Here is a 27,034-nt window from a genome sequence, read left to right on the forward strand (position 1 = left end):
CATTTTAATTTCACTTGCTCCGTGGTCCTCTTCTGGCCAGATCCCATGGCATTAAAATATCCATTTTGATTTTGTTACTTCTCCGCCCTTAGTAGAATTAAAACTTCCTATTGAGGCACCTAACACACTCCAGAAGTGCGTGTGTTTCTGCAACAGTGAAATTGGGTCCTTTTGAGTCCATGTTTCTACCTGTTTGGTGTGGGGAACATGGAGTTTGAGGGCCTTGGGCAGGACTGATATAATTTCACACAGGCCACAGCAAATCAGCTAATTGAGGTGTGATGGGTGTGTGTTTGAAACAACCAATAATACAGCCATCTTATTCAGTCTTTCTCGGAGAGGCACTGGCATGGCAGGTAATGTCCATCGCCACTATCAGTGGGTGTATGTTAAGCTTACAAAACCCCTAGAGCAATACACCACTGAAGAACTTTATGCTCGGTTTCGCTTTGGGAATGCTAATATTAAGTACATTACAGACCTTGTCAGGCCACACCTTCAGCGCAGGACCCAAAGGAGTCAGGATCTGTCTGTAGAAGAACAGTGTCTCATTGTTCTGCACTTCTATGCATCTGGGACTTTCTACCAAGTGGTTCGTGACCACAATGGACAAATCACCTGTGAGTAATGTGGTGAAAGCTGTATCAATCCTCGTCATCCTTTGGTTTCATTTCCAAAGGATGACGAGATTGCAGCAAGCAAGCACACCTGAGCAGCCACGCTTTAACACTGCTCATTGCAAAACAAGGTGTGCAATTGAGCATTTAAATGGAGTTCTGAAGAGGCGCTTTGCATTGCGAGTGGAACCACAAGGAGTGTGCAACATAAAACTTGCCTGTATTGTTCTGCACAACATTGCTACCAGGCGCAATGTCTCTTTGATGACTTTTATGAAGCACCTGAGCCTGTTGAAGACCTGGACAAACCTCCAGTGTTCTCTCAGAATGAAGGACTAATTGGACGTACAATAAGGGATGTAATTGTTGCAAACTACTTTTGAATGGATCGCCTCTGATGATTGTGCCTTTGTAAATCATGTACAGTAATGAATGACAGTTGAAATGAAATGCATTATGTTTTGTTTGACATTGACTGCTTCTTGGGGGATTTTTTTTTTTACTTTATTGTACTGAATGGCTTAATAGGTAATGTCTACTTTATCACTGTAAAGTTTAAACAAATCAAGTTCATATTATTTGGAAAATTTGGAAAGTTTTATGACATTTTGTTCCTAAATTCCACCCTGAATCCACCCTTCCGATTTCAGAATCCTTTTTTTCTTTTGAACAACCCATTTCAGGATTTCATCCAAATCTGATAGCCGAAATCCGATCAGATTACTTTTGAACAGTGGGCCCTAGGCCAAGTTTAATCTAGAGTTTAATCAAGTTTAATCTAGATCAGAATGATCCGGATTTGGAAATCCCATGTTTTGTTATCCCAGATCTCATAAACCCTCTTACTTTTGTGCCTGTTTTTCAAAGCAACCCTGTTGCTGGAATTTGATGCATGAGATTTTAACAAGGCAGGCCTGCATGTGTGTGTATGAGCCCTAAATTCTGCTTTTGCACTGTGGGCGACTGTGGCTCAGGAGGTTGAGCGGGTTGCCCAAACAATCCCCGGCTCTTCTAGGCTGCATGTGGAAGTGTCCTTCAGCAAGATACTGAACCCTGAATTGCCCCTGGCGGCTGTTCCACCAGTGAATGAATGTGTGTGAATGTTAGTTTCGTTTTGAGCACTTAGGCTCAGTGTATGAATGTGTGTGAATGGTGAATGTAGATGTAGTGTAAAAGTACTTTGAGAGGTTGAAAAGACTAGAAAGGCGCTATACAAATACGGAGCATTTGTTAAAATGACCAGTGAGGTTATAATCAAGGTAATAAATGCAACTAATATGTTGCTGTCTGTTTTAATGTGAAATGACATGTAGACAGCACAGTTGTTAAGCAAATCTGTATGTTTGTGTTATTTGTTGTACCTATCTAATAACATTTTATCATATACAGCTCCTTGGCTGAATGTACAGTAGTGTTTATGTAATGTTTTTGATCATGTTGTAATGGAAGAACTGAGCATTAACTGGGAGAGGTTTCACCTGAACCTAAATGGAATTTATTTTTGTAATTTACAAAAAATTCACAACAATGCTCTGCAATTTGAGGCGTGATGGCGTGACAGTTTTTTAACAAGTCATGACAATTCACCTGCACAAGCTTGGAGAAAGACGTATTACTTATGGAATTACTATAGTCATACGTCACAACACCATTTTAACAACTAAGCAACATTTGCAACTTTGAGCACAATATTAAGCTATTCGTTAAAAAATATTTGGCAAACTATATGGGTAATCAACATTGTAAGGAAATGACTCCAAAAAATATGAAATATCATAGAAATATCAAAATACACTGGAGGGGGGCTTTAAACTGTTCTTCAAGTATAGCACAAAAGGATAGCTATTTTAAGTTAAATTTAGAAAAAGTAAATTTAAATTACAGTAAAGGTACTACTAGTAATGGACCTACTTTAAGTACCTTTACTGTAATTTAACACAACTAAGTATATTAAAATATATTGCAATTATATTAAAGTTGACTTTAAGTATTTCTAAAATGACACTTAACATACTTTTAAGTTGTTCCAAAATAACACATTTAATATACAACTTAGTATAGTACAATTAAAATGTGATAAGTGCATCCGAAAAAAGTGCTACTTAAGTATATGTCTTTTTCACTTTTCACTTTTTCAAACACGAGTCTGTCCAACGCAACGCGGCAGGCTCATGCAACTCAAAACAATCTGTAAAACTATGCAGGTCTGATAAATCAAGATTCCGTAAGGCCTACTGGATTGCCTATTTCTCGCCACAATTGTTTTCAGAAAATATTTTGGTATAGGCTACTGTTTAGCTGGAACATGAAAAAGTTTCTGACCAGGCTCTATGTAAACTGTAAACTGACCATCCACAGGTGTTTTTCTGGTTGGAGGATGTTGTAAATTTCTGAGTTCCAAGTGGGCTTGAACGCACCATAAGACCCGCCAGATGCTGCTCACTGGAGGCAGTCTGTCTCTCGCTTATAACGAAAGTGATGTCACGGTGGTGCAATGAAAGAATAGAAGCACTGCTGGATTCAACTTTCTCAATAGTCAGAGGAAATTGAAAAGAAGTTAGTAAACCTGCTGGTTTAGCGCGGTTCACCGTGGGATTATTGTTCTTTTACCACATAAAAAAACGACTGACGTCAGGAATTAAGTGGTTTCTACGATGAAAGTGGGAATCTTATATTTGCTGTTATGTGTCACATTATCGTCAGCCTGTTTGCGGCAAGAAATGCATGAACACTGCATGATGGCGTGTGACACTGTGACAGAAATACTGTCAGATTTCTGGAATATCAGGAAACACATACAAATGGATTTAAAATGCGATCATGAATGGACAGCCCACCATGCAGCAGGTGAGTAGGTCTACATGTAAAAGTAATGTTAGACAATTGAGCGATGTGAACTGAGTTTGTTCCAATGCGACTAAAGGAAGAAACGTCTGTAGTTCTTATCTGAATTATATAGGCTTCTGCATTAACGTTGCAGCCACATCGATAATGTAAATTTAGTGACTTTGGTGTTTTTACTGTCAACTGAAACATAACTTGGAAAGTAATAGCCTGCATTCTGCAATCTGCTCTTAACAATGAACAATACAGCAAAAAACAGCCTTAAAACAAAACGTACTTAAGGAAAAAATGAACAACCGACTCTTAATAAGCTTGTTTAATACGCTGGTTAAATTTACACAGTGCAGTGGATACAAGTCGCCTCTAGCCTGATTGACAGGTCGACATGGTAATGACTTGTCAATTACAAGGTAGTCCCGCCCTAAAGCATACCCTGTTTTATCTTCTATTTTCCTCTAAATGGGACCATAATTGACTAAATGAACATCATGTTGTATTGAGGAAGACTTGAAACTAATGACTGAGACAATAATCTTATTAGAAGTGTTTACTGAGGGAATAAATAAGGTGAGAAGTAGTAGTTTTGCAACCACAGGAGAAAGAATGCAACTATGGGCAAATTACTGAGAAGGCACTAATCACAGTTTTTATGATAGATTTCTTACAAAGTATTTTACAGTATTTTGAAACTACAAAATTTTGTAGAATTGAATTTTAAATACATGTATCATAAATACTTCCCAACTTATTACTATCGGTCCCCTGTAAAGCACTTTGAAAACACTTTCGCTATACAAATTAAGGTTGATTTGATAAAGCTATTTAAAGACTGTGGGGTTTTTTTTAGCTGTCACGTAATAACGAAATGGATCATGAAGCCAGACGAGGCGAGATTTTGGTGGCCACCTTAGCTAAAGAATTTCCTGACGGCAATGCTGAGAAAGGTTTCAATAGTCCTGTTGACTTTTTGCTCTGCACTCTTCCAGGCTGACCTGGACAGCACATTGCCTCACGCATCATCCTGAAAGCTGTGAATGAATTCATGAGAAACGACAACCCACAGAAGCCTCTGGTGCTGTCTCTGCACGGACCAACTGGCACAGGGAAGACCCATGTTAGTAACCTGATTGCTGAAAGCATTTACAAGAAGGACAGCAGCTTTGTTCATATTTTCCATTCTGATTATCACTTCCCACATAAAAGCAAAATTGAGACCTGCAAGGTAAGATAAAAAGACACAATTCAAACACATTGACATCATTCTGTTTTGCCTCTTATAGTATATGAATTAAATATACTGATGTTTGTCCTCAGTCTCAGTTACAGCAGTGGATCAAATGCAATCTCGCCAACTGTGCACGCTCCATATTTATCTTTGATGAGATGGACAAGATGCATCCTGAATTGATTAAAAGCATAAAGCCGTTCCTGGGGAACAACAATCCCTATGGAGGTTCCTTTTTTCAGAAAGCAATCTACATCTTCATAAGGTGAAAGGATGAACACATTTGTTGAAGTATGACCAATCCGAATTGAATCAGAACAGTTGTTATGGAGGAATTTAAATGTTTTTTAATTTAGTCAAACCTTTATGGACACAGACAAGAGCACAGAGAGAGAGCTGTTTGTTTACAGTTTTGCGAGCAGTAGACTAATGCTTGAGTCATATAGGATTAAGATGTTGACGTCTTTTCAAGCCTTAGAATTAGATTTTTGAGCAGTTTCTTCCAAATAGATCATCAATATTTATTTCTGTGACTTTTTGTATCTACACACAATTTAGACAGACACATACTTGTTACTTTTTATAGGCTACAGTACCCTGCACAGGTTTTAGGCACTTTAGATGTTAAGATTTTTAACAAAGCTGATCTTCCTCCTAGCAATACTGGCGGGCAGACCATCACACAGACAGCTTTAGACTTCTGGAAAGCAGGAGATCGAGAAAAGATTGAACTCAGAGACCTGGAAACATCGATCCCTGTCTCAGCATTTAACAACAATGGTGAGTAGACTACTTCTTTTAGTCCTAGTCAGAAAAAAAGATAGAAAAGTAGATAGAAAAATAGATTCTGAAAAAACTAGCTTTAGGTTTAGATCTCTTGTCCACCTTCCAGCCATGGCAGCAGCAGACCACAGAGACCGCTGCTGATTAGTATTTCTTTTGATTATTGTTCTTTACTTATATTTCTGATGGAACTGGTAGTTTAGTTTTCGTGGCTTTATTTCTGTTTGTTTGGTTAGGGATTGGTTTAGGGGTCGTAACACTTAAGGATCTCTCAATCTATTCCTGTAGGTGGCTTGTGGTATTCACATTTGATTGTTGAGAACCCGGTGGACTTTTTCATCCCGTTTCTGCCTCTGGAGTACCGGCACGTTGTCCAGTGTGCCATATCCGAGATGAGAGACAGAGGATTTAAGCCAGACCAAAATGAGGCAGAGAAGATGGCCAAAGATTTGGTTTATTTCCCCGAAACTGAGAGAGTTTTCTCTGTCAAAGGCTGCAAGACGGTACAGAGCAAATTGGACTACTACATAAAATAATAATAATAATAATAATATTTATTTGTAGAGCACTTTTCATAAACAAGTTACAAAGTGCTTTAACAAGTGTAAAGACAATAATACCCAAGAGACAATAATACAAATACAATACAAGATAAAAGCATGAAAACATTGAAAAGACTAAAATACACGTTTAAGATAAATATAAAATTAGTAAAATACAATAAAATAAAAGGGATAAAATAAAGTCTAATAAGATTGGGAAAGGCTCTCCTATAAAAGTATGTTTTAAGAAGGGACTTAAAAGAGTTCACTGACTCAGCCGACCTGATTTCCTCAGGCAGGCTGTTCCAGAGCCTCGGGGCCCTGATAGCAAACGCTCTGTCCCCTTTATTTTCAGTCGAGACTCTGGAACAGATAGCAGACCTCTGCCCAAGGATCTAAAAGGTCAGCATACAAATACTATGCAAAGGTTTTAGGCAGGTGTGGCAACGATGTGCCAGAATTTGCTTCAAACAAACAACAAAGACAAAACTGAAGTGATTGTTTTTGGAGCCAAGGAAGAGCGTTTTTAAAGTCAGTGCTCAGTCGGTAATGTTAAAAACCACAAACCAAGCCAGAAATGTTGGTGTAGTCATGGACTACTATCACCTGAAGAATATATAAAGGATTAAAGGACTCATGTCTCAGCAGGACCTGGAAACCTTGTCCATGCATTTATCTTCAGTCGACTCGACCACTGTAACAGTGTCTTTACGGGGCTCCCTAAAAATCGATCAGACAGCTGCAGCTATTTCAGAACGCAGCTGCTTGAGTCCTCACTAAGACCAAAAAAGTGGATTACATCAGTCTATTTCATTACACTAGCTTCATCTCTGTCAAAGAATTCATTTTAAAATACTGCTGTTGGTTAATAAAGCACTGAATGATTTAGGGCCAAAATACATTTCTGATCTTCTTTTACATTATGAACAATCCAGACATCTCAGGTTGTCTGGGACAGGTCTGTTTTCTGTCCCCGGAGTCAAAACTAAACATGGAGAAGCAGCATTCAGTTTTTAGGCTCCATATATCTGGAACAAACTCCCAGAAAACTGCAGGTCTGCTGAAACTCAGTTATTTTAAATAAAAACTTAAGACTTTTCTTTTTACTGCTGCTTTTTATAAAATCAAATCTAAGGCTGTAGATTAAAAACTTACACAGCAAAACTTACTTTCTATTTAACTCTTTTTTTGTAAAATTGTATTTCTTCCCCAGAAGATTTTGAGTATTAAACACTTAATTTCCTGCATTCTGAAGACATTATCTGGGAAACTATATTTACACCGCATTGCATGTTTTCTTATTGTGCAAATAAACCTTTCTCAAAGCAATTTTATTGTTAATTAACATTTCTTGGTGCAAGCTATTTTTCAGTACATTTTTAACAAATGCTTTCAAAATGGGATGGGAACAAAATCAGCCATTTCAAAATGTGGTGGGGAAAGTCCCCAAGTACATGACCCCAAGGAGCCAGAGGAACCAAACACAGCGTTCAGTCAGTGCGTAAGTGTGCGTGGCCGAGCAGCGTGGAGAAAAATGCACAGGAGAACAAGAGAAAGAGAAACGGGAGAGCTGAGACAGAGAAAATGCAGGAGGAAAGCGCTGTTAAATGCTGTAAAATTGCAGATATCTTTATTATGATTTAGAGACATGGTGTTACTGCTAGCAGAGCTGCCATATGTCACATCATATCCTCATATCACAACTACCTTTCCAGAGTTAATTCTATGTTTTAATAAAAGTAATCATGCCAAATTTAGCATGCCAATTTAAGCATGCGTTTGTCAGCTTTAATCAGATGAAACGTAATTTTCCAACAACAAAAATGTGTCTAGTGAAAATGCTGCATGGCTAGTAACTTTGTAAAAAAAAGTTAATGTCAAGCCCTGACAAAATCGTATTTTTAAAATTCCCCAGCTTTAACCAAATTTTAATACTACCTGACTCAGGCTGCTTGTGAGTTGCTGTCACATCATCTGTCCTCTTAGGCTGTCACAGCTATGAGAGGGAGGAATCTTAGAAAGAGTGAAATGGCATGTTCAAAACTAGTGAGTGATTACCGCCAAAACCTGAAATCCAAGTAAGGAGGGTAAGACTGTAAGAATGACCCCATCAGGCAGCCTATACACAATTTCTGCGTCAAATAAAGAATAACAAAACTTTTAAACATAAATGTTTGTAGGCTACTTTATTTGATATTTTAACATTTGTGTCCATTGTGATGTCATTTTAAAGTGTGATTCCTGTTTCTTTTGTGAACTGTTTAGTATCTTGTTCAAGAGCTGTGCACTCTCCAGGTCTCCAGGCTGACCTGGAAAGTAAACTGTTCAGGCAGCACATTGCCTCACGCATCATCCTGAAAACTGCAAATGGATTCATGAGCAACAACAACCCACAGAAGCCTCTGGTGGTCTTTATTTGTAGAAGAAAATGGACAGCAGCTTTGTTCATGTTTTCACATACAAACTTCACTTCCCACATAAAGTGAATGTACAAGGTATGATAAAAAGTAGACACAATTCAAACACACTGTTTTGCCTCATGTATAAATAAACTGATGTTTGTCCTCAGTCTCAGTTACAGCAGTGAATCAAAGACAGTGTCACCAACTGTGCACGCTTAATGTTCATTTTTAATGAGATGGACGTGATGCATCCTGGATTAACTGACAGTATAAAGGCCATCTTCATCTTCCTCAGGTAAAGGCTGAACACGTGTTAAAGCATGGCCAATCAGAATTTTCTTTTAAAGCACAGACGGGGGCCATAACAGTGACAATAGTTTCAGAGGAATTGTTGAAAAAGAATATTTTTCATTTATTTAAACCAAATCAAATGTTTGTTTACAGTTTAACAAGTATTGCTGTGATTTCTCTTAACGCTTTTTGGGATCAACTTCTTGTGAGATGCAGACTACCCCCATGTGACGACACATTAATTATGTCATTTGATTTTAGTCATATGCATTCAAAGCAAGGTCTTAGCAACAATAACTCTGACTGACACTTTTCAGGGCAGAAGTTAAAGGCTGTTTTCTTATACTGTCCCAAATAACCTGATTCCCAATAAACCTGAATTCCCCCTATAATGTCAGCATCTGACTGACCCACAAGATTATTATGTGCTGTATTTTCTTTCTATTGTCTTCAAATGCTCTCAGCCAAATGATTAAGGAGAGGAAAATTTAACTAAATACATAAACAAATAAATAAAGCATATAGGCTATATCACCCTAGCATTAGTAAACTGTAATAATTATCACTTTAAATGTACAACCTACTCTTTGTGTGTTAATATGAGAGCTATATTGTGTCTACATAAGGATTTGAGGTGTAAAGCCGATATCTGCCTTTTGTGCCTCCTCGATCCTCAATCCTCCGCCTGTGACCCGGAAATCGATCTCAGCGTGCCATCTTGAAGGACATTGAAGGGGCTTGCTTGAGGGGCTTAAAGCGAGGATTTAGAAGTCTTTTTAGCAGCCGTGACGTTTAAAAGAAGCGTGACATGCAGCTGAAATATACAACCAACCATGGCAATCAAACTTTCTGCCCATCACCATTTGTGTAGCACGTGATAAAGCACTGTTCTAACTGGATTCCTTAATGAGGAATGATATTACCGATGATGTTATTGTTGAATATGATGTGTGGATGGGCAGGCAGGTTTTTGTGAATACACACTTTGAATAAGCCCGAATCCATCTCCCGGTTAAGAGAGTTGCTGTGCGCATTTACGCATAAATCACAGCAACATATCTTAATATTTAAATCTCCAGACAGGCCAACAGGATCGCTCAAGATCCAATGTTAATTCATCGGCTTTTGTCTCACACAATGTCCAGGTTCATACAGTGAAACTGTTTGGAGTAAAGCAGCCATCCTCCTGATCAATCCAAAGCTCCATTGTTTTTGTTGTTCACTGAAGATATTTGGGTTTAAGATCAAAAGATGAGTATGAGACAAGAGTTCAGAATTTCAGCTTTTATTTCCTGGTATTCGATTTAGGACATATCACCGTTTGTATTAGACCACAGCATTCTTAGGTGAGCAAAAGTAATGGAACAGGTAATGTTAAAGTAAATAACATTTAATATTTGGTGGCGTAACTCTTGCTTGCAATAATTGCCTCAAGCCTGTGACCCATCGACATCACCAAACTGTTGCATTCTTCATTTGTGATGCTATTCCAGGCTTTTACCGCAGCTTCTTTCAGTTCGTTTGTTTCGGGGTGTTTCTCCCTTCAGTCTGCTCTTAAGGAGGTGAAATGCAGCTCTATTGGTTTAAGGTCAGCTGATTGACTTGGCCAGTCTAAAACCTTCCACTTTTCCCCCCTGATGAAGTCCTTTGTTTTGTTGGCAGTGTGCTTTGGGTCATTGTCCTGCATGATCAACTTCCTCCCGATTAGTTTCAATGCATTTCTCCGTAAATTGGCAGACAAAATGTTTCTATCCACTTCTGAATTCATTCTGCTGCTACCATCATCAGTTACATCATCAATAAATATTAATGAGCCTGTTCCAGAAGCAGCCATGCAGGCCCAAGCCATGACATTACCTCCACCATGCTTCACAGATGAGCTTGTATGCTTCGGCTCATAAGCAGTTCCTTTCTTTCTCCACACTTTGGCCTTTCCATCACTTTGGTAGAGATTAATCTTGGTCTCATCAGTCCATAAGATTGTGTTCCAGATCTTTTGCATCTCATTACTGTACTTCTTTGCAAATTTCAGTCTGGCCTTCCGATTCTTCCTGCTGATGAGTGGTTTGCATCTTGTGGTGTGGCCTCTATATTTCTGCTCTCTGAGTCTTCTTCCAACAGTGGATTGTGATACCTTCACCCCTGCACTGTGGAGGTCATTGCTGATGTCAGTTACTGATGTTTTGGGGGTTTTCTTCACAGATCTCACGATATTTCTGTCTTCAAATACTGTTGTTTTCCTTGGCCGACCTGTTTGACGTCTGTTGCTCAGTACACCGGTAGTTTCTTTCTTTTTCAGGACGTTCCGAATTGTTGTGCTCGCTATTCCCCGATGTTTATCCAATGGCTCTGGTCGATTTTCCTTCTTTTCTCAGCTTGACAATGGCTTGCTTTTCTCCCATAGACAGCTCTCTGGTCTTCATGTTGGTTTATCCTCTTTAACAGGAAATGCAGTCTTTCTAGGTTTGAACCAAGGATGAAAACTTAGACTAGTCATGCAGAACTATTTAATGTTTGGACAATCAACCTAAAAGGCAGAAACATCTGTCAGTCACATGTTCAAATAGATTTGCTCACTTGAAAAATGGGTGGGTTCAAACAAAATGTGGTATGTCCTGAGTTGAAGAGCTGAAATTCTGAACTCTTGTCTCATACTCATCTTTTGATCCTAAACCCAAATGTCTTCAGTGAACAACAAAAACAAAGGAATTTGCCTTACTGTTCCAATACTTTTGGAGGGGACTGTAACTGCATGCATGGAAACGTTTAAATGTGTGATAGCAGGCTTTCTAATCATTAAAGTTAATCATTAAAGAAAACAGTTATACGTCATGCAACACAATAAAGAAATCACCTTGAAAGCTACAGTGACAGGTAAAGGTGGGGTAACATGTCCATGCCCGTGCAGTTTCTAAATGTGAGAAAATAATTAGTTTGGTGGGTGGATGGATAATTTAAAAGTTCAGTGTCAAGTTTTAGTGGCATCTAGTGGTGAGGGTTGCGAGTTGCCACCAACTGCTCAGTGTGTATTTACGTGCCTCGGAGAGGCCCTTTTCCCATTAATCCTAATGGCATAATTCCACATTCATAAATAATTTTAGCAATAAAAACTGTACCTTTTCTCCTTGAAATTGTACATTATATCAATTCAATTTCTAAATCCAACAACAAAAAGACTGTGAAAACTGTCAATATAATATATACGACCCCTGGAAAAGTTTTTATTATTTATGTCTTCTTATATATCTGTCTAGGCTTCTGTACACTTCTTTATGTCCCATGTACTCTGTATCAGCTCATGTATCAGACATGTCCGACTCTTGTGCTAAAAAATAGGTGTGGTCCTCCTTTTGTCCTAATTTCACATCTCGTCTTACTTCTAATAAACATGCTGACATTAGTTGGGTTTCACTTTGTGCAGCTGTGTCATTTCTTACAGGTACATGTAATGAAACGCTCACCTCATCAAGATGAGGGCTGTAATGATCTCCCGTTTACAGGCAAAAGGCACACCTCCAAAAAACAGTTACTGGATATCTGTGTGGTGCCTGATAGCTTATAGCTTACTGTAATCCGTGATTGTTTTGTGAAGATATGTTCTTAGCCTTTATGTAGCCTATTAGTGCCGACAGCTGGTCTGCTCATCTGACAGGGATCACAATGGCAGGCTCAAAACAAGGGACAGATGATGCAGCTCTGCAGCACATCATATTTAACTCACGTTGCTTTAAAATGACAGCTCCGAGGCAAGGACATCTCATGTAGTTAAATAAATGTTTCCTCGACTCCTATCTCCTCATGTCTCCTCCTCGTCCAGGGCCCCAGGGCCCAGTTGTCCAAAAAGTTTAATCTGGATCAGAATGATCCGGATTTGGAAATCCCATGTTTTGCTATCCAGTATCACACAATCAATCTTACTTTTGTGCCGGTTTTTCAAAGCAACATTTGATTGGATCACCCTTATCCAGAGACAAACTTTTCAAGATTAACAAATACATATCACAATGTAGGCCGTTAGTGATATAAAAACCAACAGGTAGAACAGTCTGCATGGAGTCACTTTTATTTGAAGAGACAGAAAACGCACAATAAAACAACACAAACATTTCCTTCCATTTTAAATTTACAGTCAGACCATCTGAACACAAAATATAAATAAATGTGTATTATTGGGAAAACTTCAAAAGTTTTATCACATTTTGTTCCTGAAATCCACCCTGAATCCACCCTTCTTTTGGGATCAGGATAATCCTGATTTTTTTTGGATCAAAGGGATCCCAATTCTACTAAAATGTTTTGAACAACACAAACTGAAGGTTTGATCCAGATCAAACCCAGGATTGGATTAGGTGATCTGATCCAATTTCAAAATCCTTTTTTTTCTTTTGAACAACCCGTTTTCAAGATTTGAACCAATCCGATAGCCGAAATCCGATCAGATTACTTTTGAACAACTGAGCCCTGGGCCCTGAAGTGAATAGGGTGAATTCACATTTATTGGGAAATCAGGTAATATGAGACAGTATAAGAAAACAGCCTTCTTCCATGAAAAGACCTTGCTGTGAAGGCACATGACTAAAATCCATGTAACATAATTAATGTGTCATCACATTGGAGTCAAGAAAGCGTCAAAGCGTCAAGAGAAAAAAAAGAGTTGAGAGAAATTACAGCATTACTGCTTGTAAAACCGTTAACAAACATTTGATTTGTTTTGAATAAATGAAAAAAAAAACATCTGACTGGTGATACTTCAACAAATTGTGTTTATCCTTTTACCTAAGGAAGATGAAGATGGCTTTCCGACAAATAAAACCAGCTTGTTGTTTTACACCAGGAACGGCTTTATGCTGTCAATTAATCCAGGATGCATCTCGTCCATCTCATTAAAATGAACATGAAGCATGCACAGTGGAAAGTTAGTGACACTGTCTTTGATCCACTGCTGCAACTGAGACTGAAGACAAACATATTTAATTTATACATGAGGCAAAACAGAACAAACTCACTGTTGAATTGTGTCTACTTTTTATCATACCTTGTAGGTCTCAAGTTCACTTTATGTGGGAAGTGAAGTTTGGATGTGAAAACATGAACAAAGCTGCTGTCCATTCCCTCTTTGTAAATGTTTTCAGCACTCACTTTTGAACATGCCATTTCAATCTTTCTTTCTGATTCCTCCGTCTGATAGCAAGCTTGCTAAATGTGACAGTCTACAAGAGGACAGGTGATGTGACAGCAACGTGCCACTCACAAGCAGCCTGAGTCAGGTAGCATTTAAATTTGTTTAAAACTGCAGTAGGGAATTTTAAAAATTAGTTTTTGTCATATTTGCTGAAACTTTTACAATCCTGATGTTAGAACATTAGAGGGATATTCTGTAGTGGGAAAAATTTGGTTCCTCTGGCTCCTCCTAGTGCTCTTCATGCCATCTGCAAGAATCCACACATTGGTGTCATTTACACTGGTTCTCTGTTCAAACATGTGCTGTATAGTGCTGAATAGAAAATAAAAACACAATACAACAGGACAGTAAAAGTTATTAATCTACAGCCTTAGATTTGAAAAGAAGAAAAGTCTCAGAAGAGAGAGTTTCAGAAGACCTGCAGTTTTCTGGGAGTTTGTTTCAGATATATGGAGCCTAAAAACTGAACGCTGCTTCTCCATGTTTAGTTTTGACTCTGGGGACAGAAAACAGACCTGTCCCAGACAACCTGACAGGTCTGGATTGTTCATAATGTAACAGAAGATCAGAAATGTATTTTGGCCCTAAATCATTCAGTGCTTTATTAACCAACAGCAGTATTTTAAAATGAATTATTTGACAGAGATGAAGCTAGTGTAATGAACTAGACTCATGTAATCCACTTTTTTGGTCTTAGTGAGAACGCAAGCAGCTGCGTTCTGAAATTGCTGCAGCTGTCTGATTGATTTTTAGGGAGCCCCGTAAAGACACTGTTACAGTGGTCGAGTCGACTGAAGATAAATGCATGGACAAGGTTTCCAGGTCCTGCTGAGACATAAGTCCTTTAATCCTTTATATATTCTTCAGGTGATAGTAGACTGACTTTGTAATTTTCGTAATGTGGCTGCTAAAATTCAGGTCTGAGTCCATGACTACACCAACATTTCTGGCTTGGTTTGTGGTTTTTAACATTACCGACTGAAGCTGAGCACTGACTTTCAAAAGCTCTTCCTTGGTTCCAAAAACAATCACTTCAGTTTTATCTTTGTTTAACTGAAGAAAATTCTGGCACATCCAATCGTTGATTTGTTCCTGTAAGTTGTCACTCACACACACAACGGTTCTTCTAAGTTATAAAATATAATTTGTAGAGCTTTTTTTCCTGCCTAACAACCTCTATCCCTGTTCCTCCTGTGACTAGGTGACATTCCATGTGACAACAATTTGTTTGTCCTCAGTTCCCCAGTTGGACAGGTCTCGGCATTCTCTTTTGGTTTCGGACAGTCTTTGGCTCAGTGGTGAATGGTGCCATCACTTCATCCTTTGCCATGTCCACACCCTCTCAAAGGCTTGCAACTTTACCACTTACCAACCTGGAATTGGTGTTTTCTCTTCTTTCGTCTTTCTTTCTCTGTCTCTCATCCATCACCTCTTCAGCATCACAAAACATCACAGTCAGTTTTCCACACATCCAGTTGGTTCAAAACTTGTCAACACATGCTGAAAGCTGGGCAAAAGCTTGTCAAAGGTCTCCTTTTTCCTTGGACTTTTCTAGCTGGTGTTTAAACCCATGTTCAAGCAGTTCAGATTCTAGTCACAATACAATGAGCAACCTTTTTATCATCTTCAATTTACCCGGTAGCATAAACGTTTATTATTCAGATAAATGTTTAAAATTTAAATACACCACTGTTTAATTTTTTTTCTCCTTCAAATCCCAATTTATCTTTTGTAGTTGTTAATGTTTTAGCCTAATATTGGAGTCGGTTTTAATCAAGTCTTGTAATTGCAAACTTATTATACTCACAATAACAATACTTCAACCAATATTTCTAATGAACCAAATTATTAAACTTTATTATCAATATTCTCTCCAGTTAGTTCTTGATCGCAGAGGTGAGATCCAGTCTCAGGTCCCATGTGCTCCATGTCTACCATATTTATGGGGAGGTTGAGGCTTCAGGATGTGCACCATTGATTTCCAAGTCCAGAAACCCTCATTATTCTCAATCCCGTCCATTATTATAAGGTGTTTGTTTGACACACTTCTTCTTTCCCCTATTTTCTGATTCTGCCTTCCAAAACGACAAAGCTTTCAAATGATTTTTCATCAAAATTACATGTTTCATTGACATGTTCTTCTTTGCCTTCTTTTATGAATAAATCTCCATTTTCTTCTGTTGCAACTGTTTTGCACTGAGACTGTCTTGTAGCTTATAGGAAAACTAAATCAAATCACGCATTTGAGTTAACTTGTAGAATATTCACCATATTTCTTTCATAATTTGTATAATTGGTGATGAGTAGTCAGGTCTCTCACAAGGCTACTTTCTGTCTTGTACCTACAAGTATCCTCATATATTCTACAGTCAACATCAAGGAAATTTAATATTGTCAGTCTAATGGAATAAAAGCATGAAACATCTGTTTGTTTTTAAGAGTTTTATTTCTTGCAAGAAATAGTTCACAGAAACATACAGTCTACAAAGAGTGAGATCCAGTGTCTGTCTACACAAGCTATTTTTCTAGGTACCCTTGTACAAAGTCAAGGGTTTTATAAGCAAATCGTCAGGGGTATGATTACAGTAAACAGTTGTACCAAACAGGTGCTAAAAATCATACATTTATAAGGATGTTGAAAAACAATCATTAACTGAAACAGAAACAGCTGTGTAGGAGAAACAGGGTGAACACGGAAACTCTGCTAAGGTGAAGCTGTTGATGACAGTTTACTGTCAAAAGTCACACAACATGGCTGATATATGCAAATTATTTTATTCCTTCTGCCATCAGGCTTTTAAATACTGCTGATAATGGCATCATAAACCTCTGTATTAATTATTTACTTAGTATTATTATCTATCTATTTATTTATACTATGGTCCCTGGTTAGTCTATGTATTGTGACCTGTGTATTCACTGCTTTGTTCTGGTGCCTAAATGCAATATGATATCATTGACAGTGATTCTGAATGCTTGATTGATTGTTGTCTTCTTGTCTCGTTTGATATGGCTGGGAGGCTAAAACTGAATTGCTTTTGGAACCACAAAGAAAACAGGCAATGCTGAAGACCGTAGTCATCGGCCAAGAAAACTTACTGCAGCAGATGAGTAACACATCATGTTTACTTCCCTCCATAATCAGAAGATGTCCAGTACTGCCATTAGCTCAGAGCTGCAGAAAACAGTGGGACCTTGGTACACCCATCTACTGTTTGGAGAAGTCTGGTCAGTAGTGGCATTCATGGAAGACTTGTGGCCAAAAAGCTATACATCCAATATGGAAACAAGACATCGCAACTATGCATAGAAACACTGGAACTATCGGTTTGTTTACATCTGTCAACCCTTTGACTCAGGCAGAGGGTGAGGTCTGGCCATAATTTATCGTGAGTAGTGGAAAATCTCACCTGTTTCTGTGCCTTCTCACGGTTCATTTGAATCCATCACCCTACAACTGAACAGCCCTATTCCTACTATAGTAGCCACTGTGAATCGTCCAACTAAGCCCAATGTTGACTTTAAAAATCATGCTTTTCTTACCTTTATTTGCTCACTTTCCCTTAACATAATACTGCTGGGGGATTTTAATATACAGATGGATACACAAGGAAATTTACATCTTGCCTGGACAGTTTTGGATTGTAGCAAAATATTCATTTTCCCACTCACTCCAAAGGTCATGTTTTGGACGTTTGCTGCTCAGGTGTCACTCTTTGTGGTTGCACTGCAGTCGACCTCCCCATTTCTGTTCACGTTAATTTATTTTAATCAACTTAAAACTGTCCAAAATAAAACTGCCACGTGTCATTTCATTCAGAAATATTAAGGACATTAATTTAAACACACTCTCTAGTGGAAATGACTGCCTACCCAGTATAAACTGTTTATCCAACACTGATGAACTGGTTGACGATGGCCTAGAAAACATTTTAAATTCTCTGGCTCCTTTAAAAGCCCGGACTGTTTCCTTCACCCATTCTGCCACATGGTTTACATCCAAACTACCCCTGCTCAAAGTAAAAGGTCGTTGCCTGGAATGTTGACTTGTTGTTCACCAAGAAATGTACAAAAAACACATTTTCAACTACAAGGACGCTCTTTCTACAGCCAAATCCACTCACAATCACTTACTGTAACTCCTTAATGTCATTTTTTATTGCCAATGTACACAAGATTCACCAGCAACTGACTACTAATACCTCTAACAGTCTGTCTTTTTCAGGTCTCCCGACACCTCTTTCTTGTTCTTTTTCGAGTTTCTCGGTTCCCTCCGTTGCTAAAATATTTGACATGAAACCAACTACTTGTCAGCTCGACGCTCTATCTTGGTAAAAACATCTTCACCCTCTCTCTCCTCCCTGATAACTACCATTACTCTCTCCCTCTAGTATTGTTCCCTCATCTCTAACCTACCTTTTCTCTCTAAAATCTCTAAAAGTCTTTGACACCATCTCTCATAACATCCTCCTTGACAAATTAGTTTCTATTGGCAATCTCTGATATACCCTTGGACTGGTTTAAATTATAGGCTACCTCTCTGGCCGCACTCAGTTCATTCAACTCCTACAGTCTCTCTCAACTACTAGTTGAGCCGTTCCTAAACTTCAACTGGTTCAGAACTCTGCTGCCCGTTTCATCACCAGAACCTCTTCTATTAATCATAATACTCCTTAAGCAGCTTCATTGGCTCCCAGTTAAATACAGCATTGATTTCAAGACTCTGCTCCTGACTTTCAAGGCCATTCACAACCTTGCTCCTCTGTACCTCACTGAACTAATTCATATCAACACACCGACCCATACTCTTGGGTCTTCTTCTGTTCACCTCACTTTACCTCCTGCTCATGTGACCACCATGGAGTTTAGGTCTCTGGAACTCAGTTCAATTCAATTCAATTCAAATTAGCTTTATTGGCATGAATGTATAACAACAATATTGCCAAAGCATCACACAAACTACATAAGAACAATGAACCTCATACATTTCATAAAACAAGTAATTAAAGCGTAAAGTAATTAAAGCGTATGTGTGTGAACTCTCTTCTTAACACATACCATTAACCGTGTTTCCATCAATGTTTTTTTATGTGCATTTTGAAGAATCGCATTAGAAAAGGTTATTGGAAATGGCAACATTTGAAAAAAAATCCTTAATTTGATTTTTGCCTCGAAAAACTGTTAATGTGCTAAATGGAAGATGGAAACACTTTTGCTGAATAAGTTCTGACGTAGCGAACTCACGTCTGTTTCCGCTGTTGGCCGGATATTCCAAGGGGGTTAACCACAGTTGGAACAGTGAAGCCGACCAAACCCTGCATGGACGCCAAAAAATTACGTCAAAACCCCGTGACATCCCGTCGCACGTGAGAGATTGTTGCGTTTTTTCAGATTTTGAGAAAGGAGAGGCTCAGTCCAATGAAAATTAACAAAAAGATTTAATTACAAAATTAGTGAATAAAGAGATGGCATTACAGAACAAACAAATAACACTGCAGTGGACTGGAAAGTTGTTCCTCTTTTCAGATTTACAGCTTACAGTCCTGATTCTCACAAAACTAATTGTTAATATCCTCCAGGTATATGGGCGGGTCTTTTCCTTCAAATGGCTCAGGACCAAAGCCATTGGTCATTTGGTTACTTCTTCGTCACCCAATTAGGAAGGGTGTACCTTACTGCTCTATAGTACTTTTGGTCGAACAAAAGAGCGCCAATTCCCAGACGTGAAACCCCCTTCAATCTACAGGAATAAACAGTCTTTTGCTCTAAACTAATCATGGAGAACAACAGGGCTTGTCTACAAAATGGTTGACACCCTGTCTTAAGTGTCAATGAAACAGTCGAAAAACTGTCCTTCTGGCACTAAACAAAGAGGTGTCAGTTTTCTTTACATTACAAAGAGGATACAAACAATGGTTTAATCAACATTCTAATGCAATTGTCTGGCCTAAAACCCAGCAGGTTTACATTTGAAGAAAGCACCGAAACACTGGAGTACATTAAGTTTGTTGTAACTTTTTAAAACTCAACAATCCCTCCTTTCACACCATTTATTGGTGTGAAATCACTATTAGACTTAGCATATCTACAATTATGTCATTGAAATGTCAGAAGTTGTAAAATCAAATCATGATTTAAGCAAAGAAATCATCTTCCTCTTCTCTGACCTCACTATCTGACTCTTCGTCTTCCATGGGTTGAGCAATCTTCCTGGGTCTTCTAAATCTTTTGTGAAATTTGTACTGTTTGGTGGGATAAAGTTTATTATGTGTGCAGTATTAATGGGCTGAATGGGTTCTGTGGTTGACCTATTTTCTGGAGATGAGACTATAGGATTATTGTTATAACTAGAGAAATGATTACGGCTAAAGTTGATATTGTTCCCTTTATCCCACAAAACTCTAGGTGCCTAAATTTATTCCCTCCCTTGAATTCCATTTTTGTCTTGCTGGTGAAACTGTGATTCAAAACAAATGAGGTAAATGTGGAAGGAAAAAGAAAACAAACAAAAAATAAAATATAAATAGAGAATGACTGAGTTTTCTACTACCAGAGTCAACATTTCTGGATCTGCTGTGTATAATCCTAATTCATGTTCACAGCGTGGCCAAATCAGTTCTAACCTCCTCTATTGATTGGGAGGGGGCTTGAGTGGATGTGCAATGTGTAAGGTGGTGTTCTCTTGGTTGCATGGTTTATTTGTGGTTTTTCTGAATCCCTCTTCTTCTGTCCTCTTCTTCCTGCGTTGGTAACATGCCAATGTTACGTCTCCCCTCTGCATCCTCTTCTTGCATCTTCACTGGTTATGACAGTTATTTTCCTTCCTTTTGTGAAACAGTGTGAATGTGAAAATCAGTGTAAATGACATCAGTTCGACTGGTGAGTGCAAATGAATCTATAATCTGTGTCAGTGTTGTGGTTATATGAGTACTAGTGGAGTCTGTTTGTTGAGAGCTCCTTGTAGAAAAACGTCTGCTATCTTGTTGAGCTGGTGTTGGAGTACCCTAGCTGTGCTGACCAGGACAGTGGTGAGCACTGCAGCCATTGTCTGTGTTGTTGGAGGGCATCCTCGCTGGGGAAACACTTCGCACTGTGATGCATGGACCCATGTGTCCCTCTCAACTACCCTGGCGGCAGTTGAAGTTGGCCGTATCACCTGCCGTATTAACTGTCTGGTGATGGTCTCACTGCTTTCGCTGCCTGTCTGGATGTTGTGGGGCATTAGTTCATTAGTTTTGTTAGTCGATTAGTTTCAACATTTTCAACACACCACTCAAAAAAAATTATTAAATTTGAAACCCAAAACCCTTGGTGCGCACCATAATATTTACAATTCCCCATCCCTCCTTTTGATACATGGTGAAGAACCATGTATCAATGCTAGGAGACATCTTTAAAGGGAAAAAATACAGTAGAAAGCAAATGCAGTTAGGATAAAGCAGGGCAGCATCACCGGGTCGTTAGAAACCTGTATGGGCCTACAATTTGCATACAGCAGTAGAAGGCAGGTGAGGAAAGAATGCAAACAATCGGTTGATTAGAAATTCTTGGTGAGCCGGACCTGTAGAAGAGAAAAGGCCATTTTAATGCATGCTGGGAATCAAAATGCATACTGTGTTGTTATAGGGTGACAAAGAACCATATGCTACAAATCAAGTCACATAGCTGCCCGCACTGACTCCATCTACAAAACAAAAAGCAGAGTTAAGGTTAGAAAGATTTAGCTGCGTCAAACAGTCTGAAACAAAAGAAAAGCTGGACAGAATCCTGCTTCCAGTCATTAAAGTCAGTCAAAAGTTGGTCAAAATGCTTTTAAGTCAGTGAAAAATGTGTCTGCCTAGCAGTTCAAAATCAAAAAATAAGAATCAGTCAATGGCCAGCTGTTTCCCCATGTCTGGGGTGGAGATCTCCACAAAGGAAAAATTATAATCCATGAAAGGCACTAGCCTGCTAGAGCCAAGAGAATTTAGTATTGTGGTCTTTGGAAAATCCTGGATTTCCTGTACCTGATTTGTGATCCAAATTAAAAACGCACCCCTTTTGGAACGAAATCCACCTTATTATTTGAAAAATCCTTATGACAGTTCTCTGCTAAGAACCTAATAGTGACACTGTGTCACTTTGACAATCTCCTGTTTTGGGAGATACACACAAATATAATCATCACCCATTGCAAAAATGTGAAGACAAAACTGAATCTTGAGTCAGGATGAAAACTTAATGCTTAAATGTACATTTTGCTGAATCAATCACAGAAAATCAACATGGAGCTATTAGAACCCACGACAATAGCTTTACCGCATAAGGTCATTTATTTATTTCCCTAAGATCTTGAAAAACTACCAGCAGACCCTTTTCTCTAGAGGCAGGATGGGGGAGTTTGCATGGTGTAAGAAGAGCATTTCACAACTGGTATATTCTTTTCCCTAAAAAATAAATGTGTGTAAAATATCTGTGTCTACATGTAAATAGGTTTGATGGATGTTTCAACATCTGTGTCAGGAATGAGAAATTCATGTTCTATGAGCATTATGGAGCACTTTAGATTTAATCAATGAAACTTCTGCTTCTGAGTCTACAAGAAATCAGACTAGGGTGTTTATGTAAATACTGGTTTATCCCTCCCATCAGTGGTGTCTACGTGTGGGTCTGTGTCTAGGCCTATGTGCTGCTCACTGCTTTCTGCTGCATCCTATTTTTGTACTGACTGGACCCCTGGAAACTGCACAGTGAGGCCCCCAGATGGTGCGTGTGGCCAGGATTCTTCTGGACCTTGTTCCTCTTCCCAGGCAGTCATTGGCATCTGGGAGTAGTTGGATGGCATGCTCCTCCCTCTGTTTTGTTATCTCCTTCAGATGTGGTGGGGGGCAGGGCAACCTTTACTTTGCCCCTTAGTCTGAGTATGCATGTTTTGTTGTCCTCTTTTGCTGACTCAGAAGAATCACTGGAGGTGTCCTCACCTTTTTCCTTCCTCTCTGGATGTGTCACACATCCCTTCTTCTTCCTTTCATTTTCTTCTTCACATTCTTCTTGTCCTTCACTGTCATAACTAGTCCTATGTTTTCTAGGCTTTTTCTTACTCTTCATCTTTCTCTTCTCCTCTTCTGTTTGTCTCTGCCTCAGTCTCTGTCTTTCACTTCCCAGCATTGTGGCTTCCTCCCTGAGCCTGAAGGCTCCATCTCCAGTGCACTCATTCTCTCTACACATTTGTCCTTGATCCGGGGTGGAGAAGGAAGGAGGAACAGGTCTTGTCATTGGAGTTCCGGTGCCGACACTTCCTGTTCTGCTTGTATTGTTCTGTTCAAAGTGTGTTTTCCATCTCCCTCTTTCTGTCACCATGTCCCCTTTTTTCACTTGGCTGTCTCTTTGATGTAACCCTCACCATCAATCCTTTTAGGGTTATGTGGTTCTTCTGCAACTTGTATTATTTCATCCAGCTGCCCATGATCTGTCCAAAGACCCTTTTGAATCCCAGTGGGCGTGTTTCCTGCCCTCCCGTCAGTTGCGGCAGGGGATTTGGAGATGTCACTCTGTTACCATCTGCAACAGCTGTGCATCCCCTCTTCACCATTTCTCCTGAGCCAGTATTCGAGGGCTGCAAATGAAAAAAGAAGCTTCTTGGGACAGTTAGTTTGAGTCTTCTCCCCATATCGTCTTACTTCAGTCACTGTTGTGTGAACTGGGGAAACAGTCGTCAGGTCAGGGCACAGTCCCCTCACCTGTGTGTCAGCTTCTTTCTGGATTTGGTCAGCAGGGGGTCAGTAGCCTAGGCCTAATTGTTATGTGTGAAAGAGTTGTCTCTTTTTAATGGCAAAAGACTGGTAGCTTATGGTTTTTCAACATATTTTCTACACCTTCCTAAAACAATCTGTATTTAGTGTGCCCGGGATAGGAAAAAGGCCAACATCAACAACCACACCTTTTCCCCATTTTTCTGCCATTAATTTATCTGGACCTGAAAGAGTGTCAGGCAAGAATTAAGTTTCCCCAATTTGCTCCCCATGTTTTATACTGACTCACAGGAACAGACTTGCTTTTACTTGCAATGGTTTTTCATTCACACAATCACTCTGATCTTCCCATATTTGTAATACTGACAGATTTTATCAAACACACACTAACTCTGGAGAAATTCTCTCAGTCCTATGACATTTGCAAGATTGTGCATTCGTTTTTGTTTACAATTGTGTATGCTAGACACTGAAATGAGTTTATCACAGAGTTTTCTGTATTTATCATCTCATACCCATCCAGATATTTTCCTTCTATAGTGGAACATAAAGTTTGAAACAAACACTTATTACTTCACAAAAACTCTTTAAAACTCTATACGGAAAACATCTGGAATGTCTTTCTAAGATGCGTTATTTATGGTGTTTTTTTGTTTGTTTGTTTGTTTTTACCCTATGCAAAAATAAAATAAAAATAGAACTCAAGGTACTGATTGCTTTCAACTTAATTCACCTCAGAAGCAGTCATGAGAGAGTCAATAAGAGTTGAATATCTGTATCAACCAATATCTCAACAAAGTTTTTTCAAAACACAAACAAAACAAAACATTGCTCAGTCACCACAGAACAGTTATTTGAAACACTGCTTTGTTTCACTCCTTTTGACTCCTGATTTCAATGCAAACAATCCTTATTTACAAAGTTTTTACTTATTTACAGTATGTACAGACCTATATTCAATTGATACCTATTTTCACACACAATACTAGGCTCACTCTTGTGACCTCGGACCTCGGAAGGTACCGAACCTTCATACAGGTTTTTCACACTTAATACTAGGCGATACAAAAGGAACAAGACTGCGCTTCTCCCTTCTGTACCCCCGAAAAAACCCTGAATTTTCGAAACTCTAGGTAGCGCAAAAATAGGTAGACGGCGCTACTGTTTTCTATACTCCCGAAAGACTCCGAAAAATTCAGAGAATTCTCGACCTACATACAGGTTTTATTTTTTACCTCTAGGATCACAAAGGCAGAAAATGAGAGGTCTTTGTATGGGACTAAGAAGCCGTCGTCACCGCGCTTCCCGTTTACCAACCCCTACTCCCTCACAGGGCTTCACCCTGGCTTTTTCAAAAAGACTTATTCCCGCCTTCGTGCCTCACAGAGACTGTCTCTGTCGCCGGCCCCACGGTCTTTCTATTTAAAATTTAACTGGGTCTAACCAGGCCGTCCGCCACGGACTTCTAATGTGCACTATTTACCATGGACCTTCATACAGGCTTTTAAGCTTTAAATAACCAATAACATACCATGGACCTTCATACAGGCTTTTAAGCTTCAGACAAACAATAACATACCATGGACCTTCATACAGGCTTTTAAGCTTCAGACAAACAATAACATACCATGGACCTTCATACAGGCTTTTAAGCTTCAGACAAACAATAAAATACTATTGTTCTATATTGCCATCTCGACTGATATTTAACAATCGGTATTTTCACTTTAAATCACTTTAAAATATTAACAGACTTACGGAGTAGACGCTGCTTGATTCTCACACCTAAAATCTCCTATATAACCTACAGAGTTTTGATAAAACAGGTCTCTGTTCTTACCTTTCGATATTTGGGCCCGTGTGAGAATCAGGCAGTCGTCCGTTCTCCGTCTGAAGTTTTGTCCTGTCCTCCTTTTCTCAAAATCACGTCGGGGTCACCAATTGTTGCGTTTTTTCAGATTTTGAGAAAGGAGAGGCTCAGTCCAATGAAAATTAACAAAAAGATTTAATTACAAAATTAGTGAATAAAGAGATGGCATTACAGAACAAACAAATAACACTGCAGTGGACTGGAAAGTTGTTCCTCTTTTCAGATTTACAGCTTACAGTCCTGATTCTCACAAAACTAATTGTTAATATCCTCCAGGTATATGGGCGGGTCTTTTCCTTCAAATGGCTCAGGACCAAAGCCATTGGTCATTTGGTTACTTCTTCGTCACCCAATTAGGAAGGGTGTACCTTACTGCTCTATAGTACTTTTGGTCGAACAAAAGAGCGCCAATTCCCAGACGTGAAACCCCCTTCAATCTACAGGAATAAACAGTCTTTTGCTCTAAACTAATCATGGAGAACAACAGGGCTTGTCTACAAAATGGTTGACACCCTGTCTTAAGTGTCAATGAAACAGTCGAAAAACTGTCCTTCTGGCACTAAACAAAGAGGTGTCAGTTTTCTTTACATTACAAAGAGGATACAAACAATGGTTTAATCAACATTCTAATGCAATTGTCTGGCCTAAAACCCAGCAGGTTTACATTTGAAGAAAGCACCGAAACACTGGAGTACATTAAGTTTGTTGTAACTTTTTAAAACTCAACAAGATGTAACCATATTGATTAGTTTATAAACTCTCTGTGAATCTAAAAACACTCTTCAGCCATCAGTGATGCTGCGTTGGTGTTTGGCAGGTGAGCTACGTAGGTGGGCTGATTAAACAGTGACAATCAGAGTCAGATAAACACACTGAGCCATGAAAGTTTTTGTTGGCGCAGCTATGCAGCTACCAGAATTACGATGTTTCTTCCGTTGCTTTACGTCATTAAATCATGGATATGCTGCGCGATTATGCGCAGTAGACGCTGGTGCCAACAGGAAGTAGCCCTGTACTAATATTTTATTGGTCATAAACTGGCTTCACTTTTCTCCATTCAAATCTTCTGGGTGGCTTCATCCAGTAATACAGTCTACTGTCTATGAGTTTCCCCGCTTGAAACACATTTCTGAGGGCCATCAGATCAAGATCAATGGCCATCAGTTTCATGCGGCTGGTTTTATTTGTGGTTTCGAAAGTATAGACCTACATCTTGTTTATTACAGCCATGTGTAACGTCAACTACTGACGTAACTACGATTGCCGTAGTCTTGTTAATTTGCTCCAACCAGATGATGGAAACGCACCTGTTTTGTTTTTTGTTGCCAAAAGTCCACTTCAAATTTGCTTGACAATTTGATGACTCATTTCCATTTTTAATCCCGCCTGGGAGGAAACTAGCATATCCAACATGATCAGTGTTTAGCAATCTTTTGTTTCCAGTTGTTTATGTACCGTGATTTTATGCACTGTAATTATAGTTGTTCATTTTATCAATTTATATCTACACTGTTATTATGTTTTGTGAGGTGACCTTGAGTGTTCTG

The 27,034-nt window shown here is 39.0% G+C and overlaps 1 protein-coding gene across 1 annotated transcript; it reads left to right on the forward strand.

Moving 5' to 3' along the window:
- Positions 1-5,052: 5,052 nt before the first annotated feature.
- Positions 5,053-6,016, forward strand: LOC119914974 (torsin-1A-like). The gene is made up of 3 exons (XM_038734518.1): positions 5,053-5,084; positions 5,345-5,466; positions 5,758-6,016. The coding sequence occupies exons 1-3, from the start codon at positions 5,053-5,055 to the stop codon at positions 6,003-6,005; spliced, it is 402 nt and encodes a 133-aa protein (XP_038590446.1). The 3' UTR covers positions 6,006-6,016.
- The last annotated feature ends 21,018 nt before the right edge of the window (positions 6,017-27,034 follow it).

Source organism: Micropterus salmoides, unplaced genomic scaffold, assembly GCF_014851395.1.
Source record: "Micropterus salmoides isolate LMB-PRFRI ecotype aquatic unplaced genomic scaffold, ASM1485139v1 Ms_hic_scaffold_20, whole genome shotgun sequence".
Taxonomy (NCBI): domain Eukaryota; kingdom Metazoa; phylum Chordata; class Actinopteri; order Centrarchiformes; family Centrarchidae; genus Micropterus; species Micropterus salmoides.

Excerpts from the sequence above, each read along its gene's own strand:
- LOC119914974 (XM_038734518.1), top strand. The coding sequence starts at position 5,053 with ATGGACACAGACAAGAGCACAGAGAGAGAGCT. Across the intron at positions 5,085-5,344 it reads AAGAGCACAGAGAGAGAGCT|CAATACTGGCGGGCAGACCA; the intron begins GTTTGTTTACAG and ends TCTTCCTCCTAG. Across the intron at positions 5,467-5,757 it reads CTCAGCATTTAACAACAATG|GTGGCTTGTGGTATTCACAT; the intron begins GTGAGTAGACTA and ends CTATTCCTGTAG.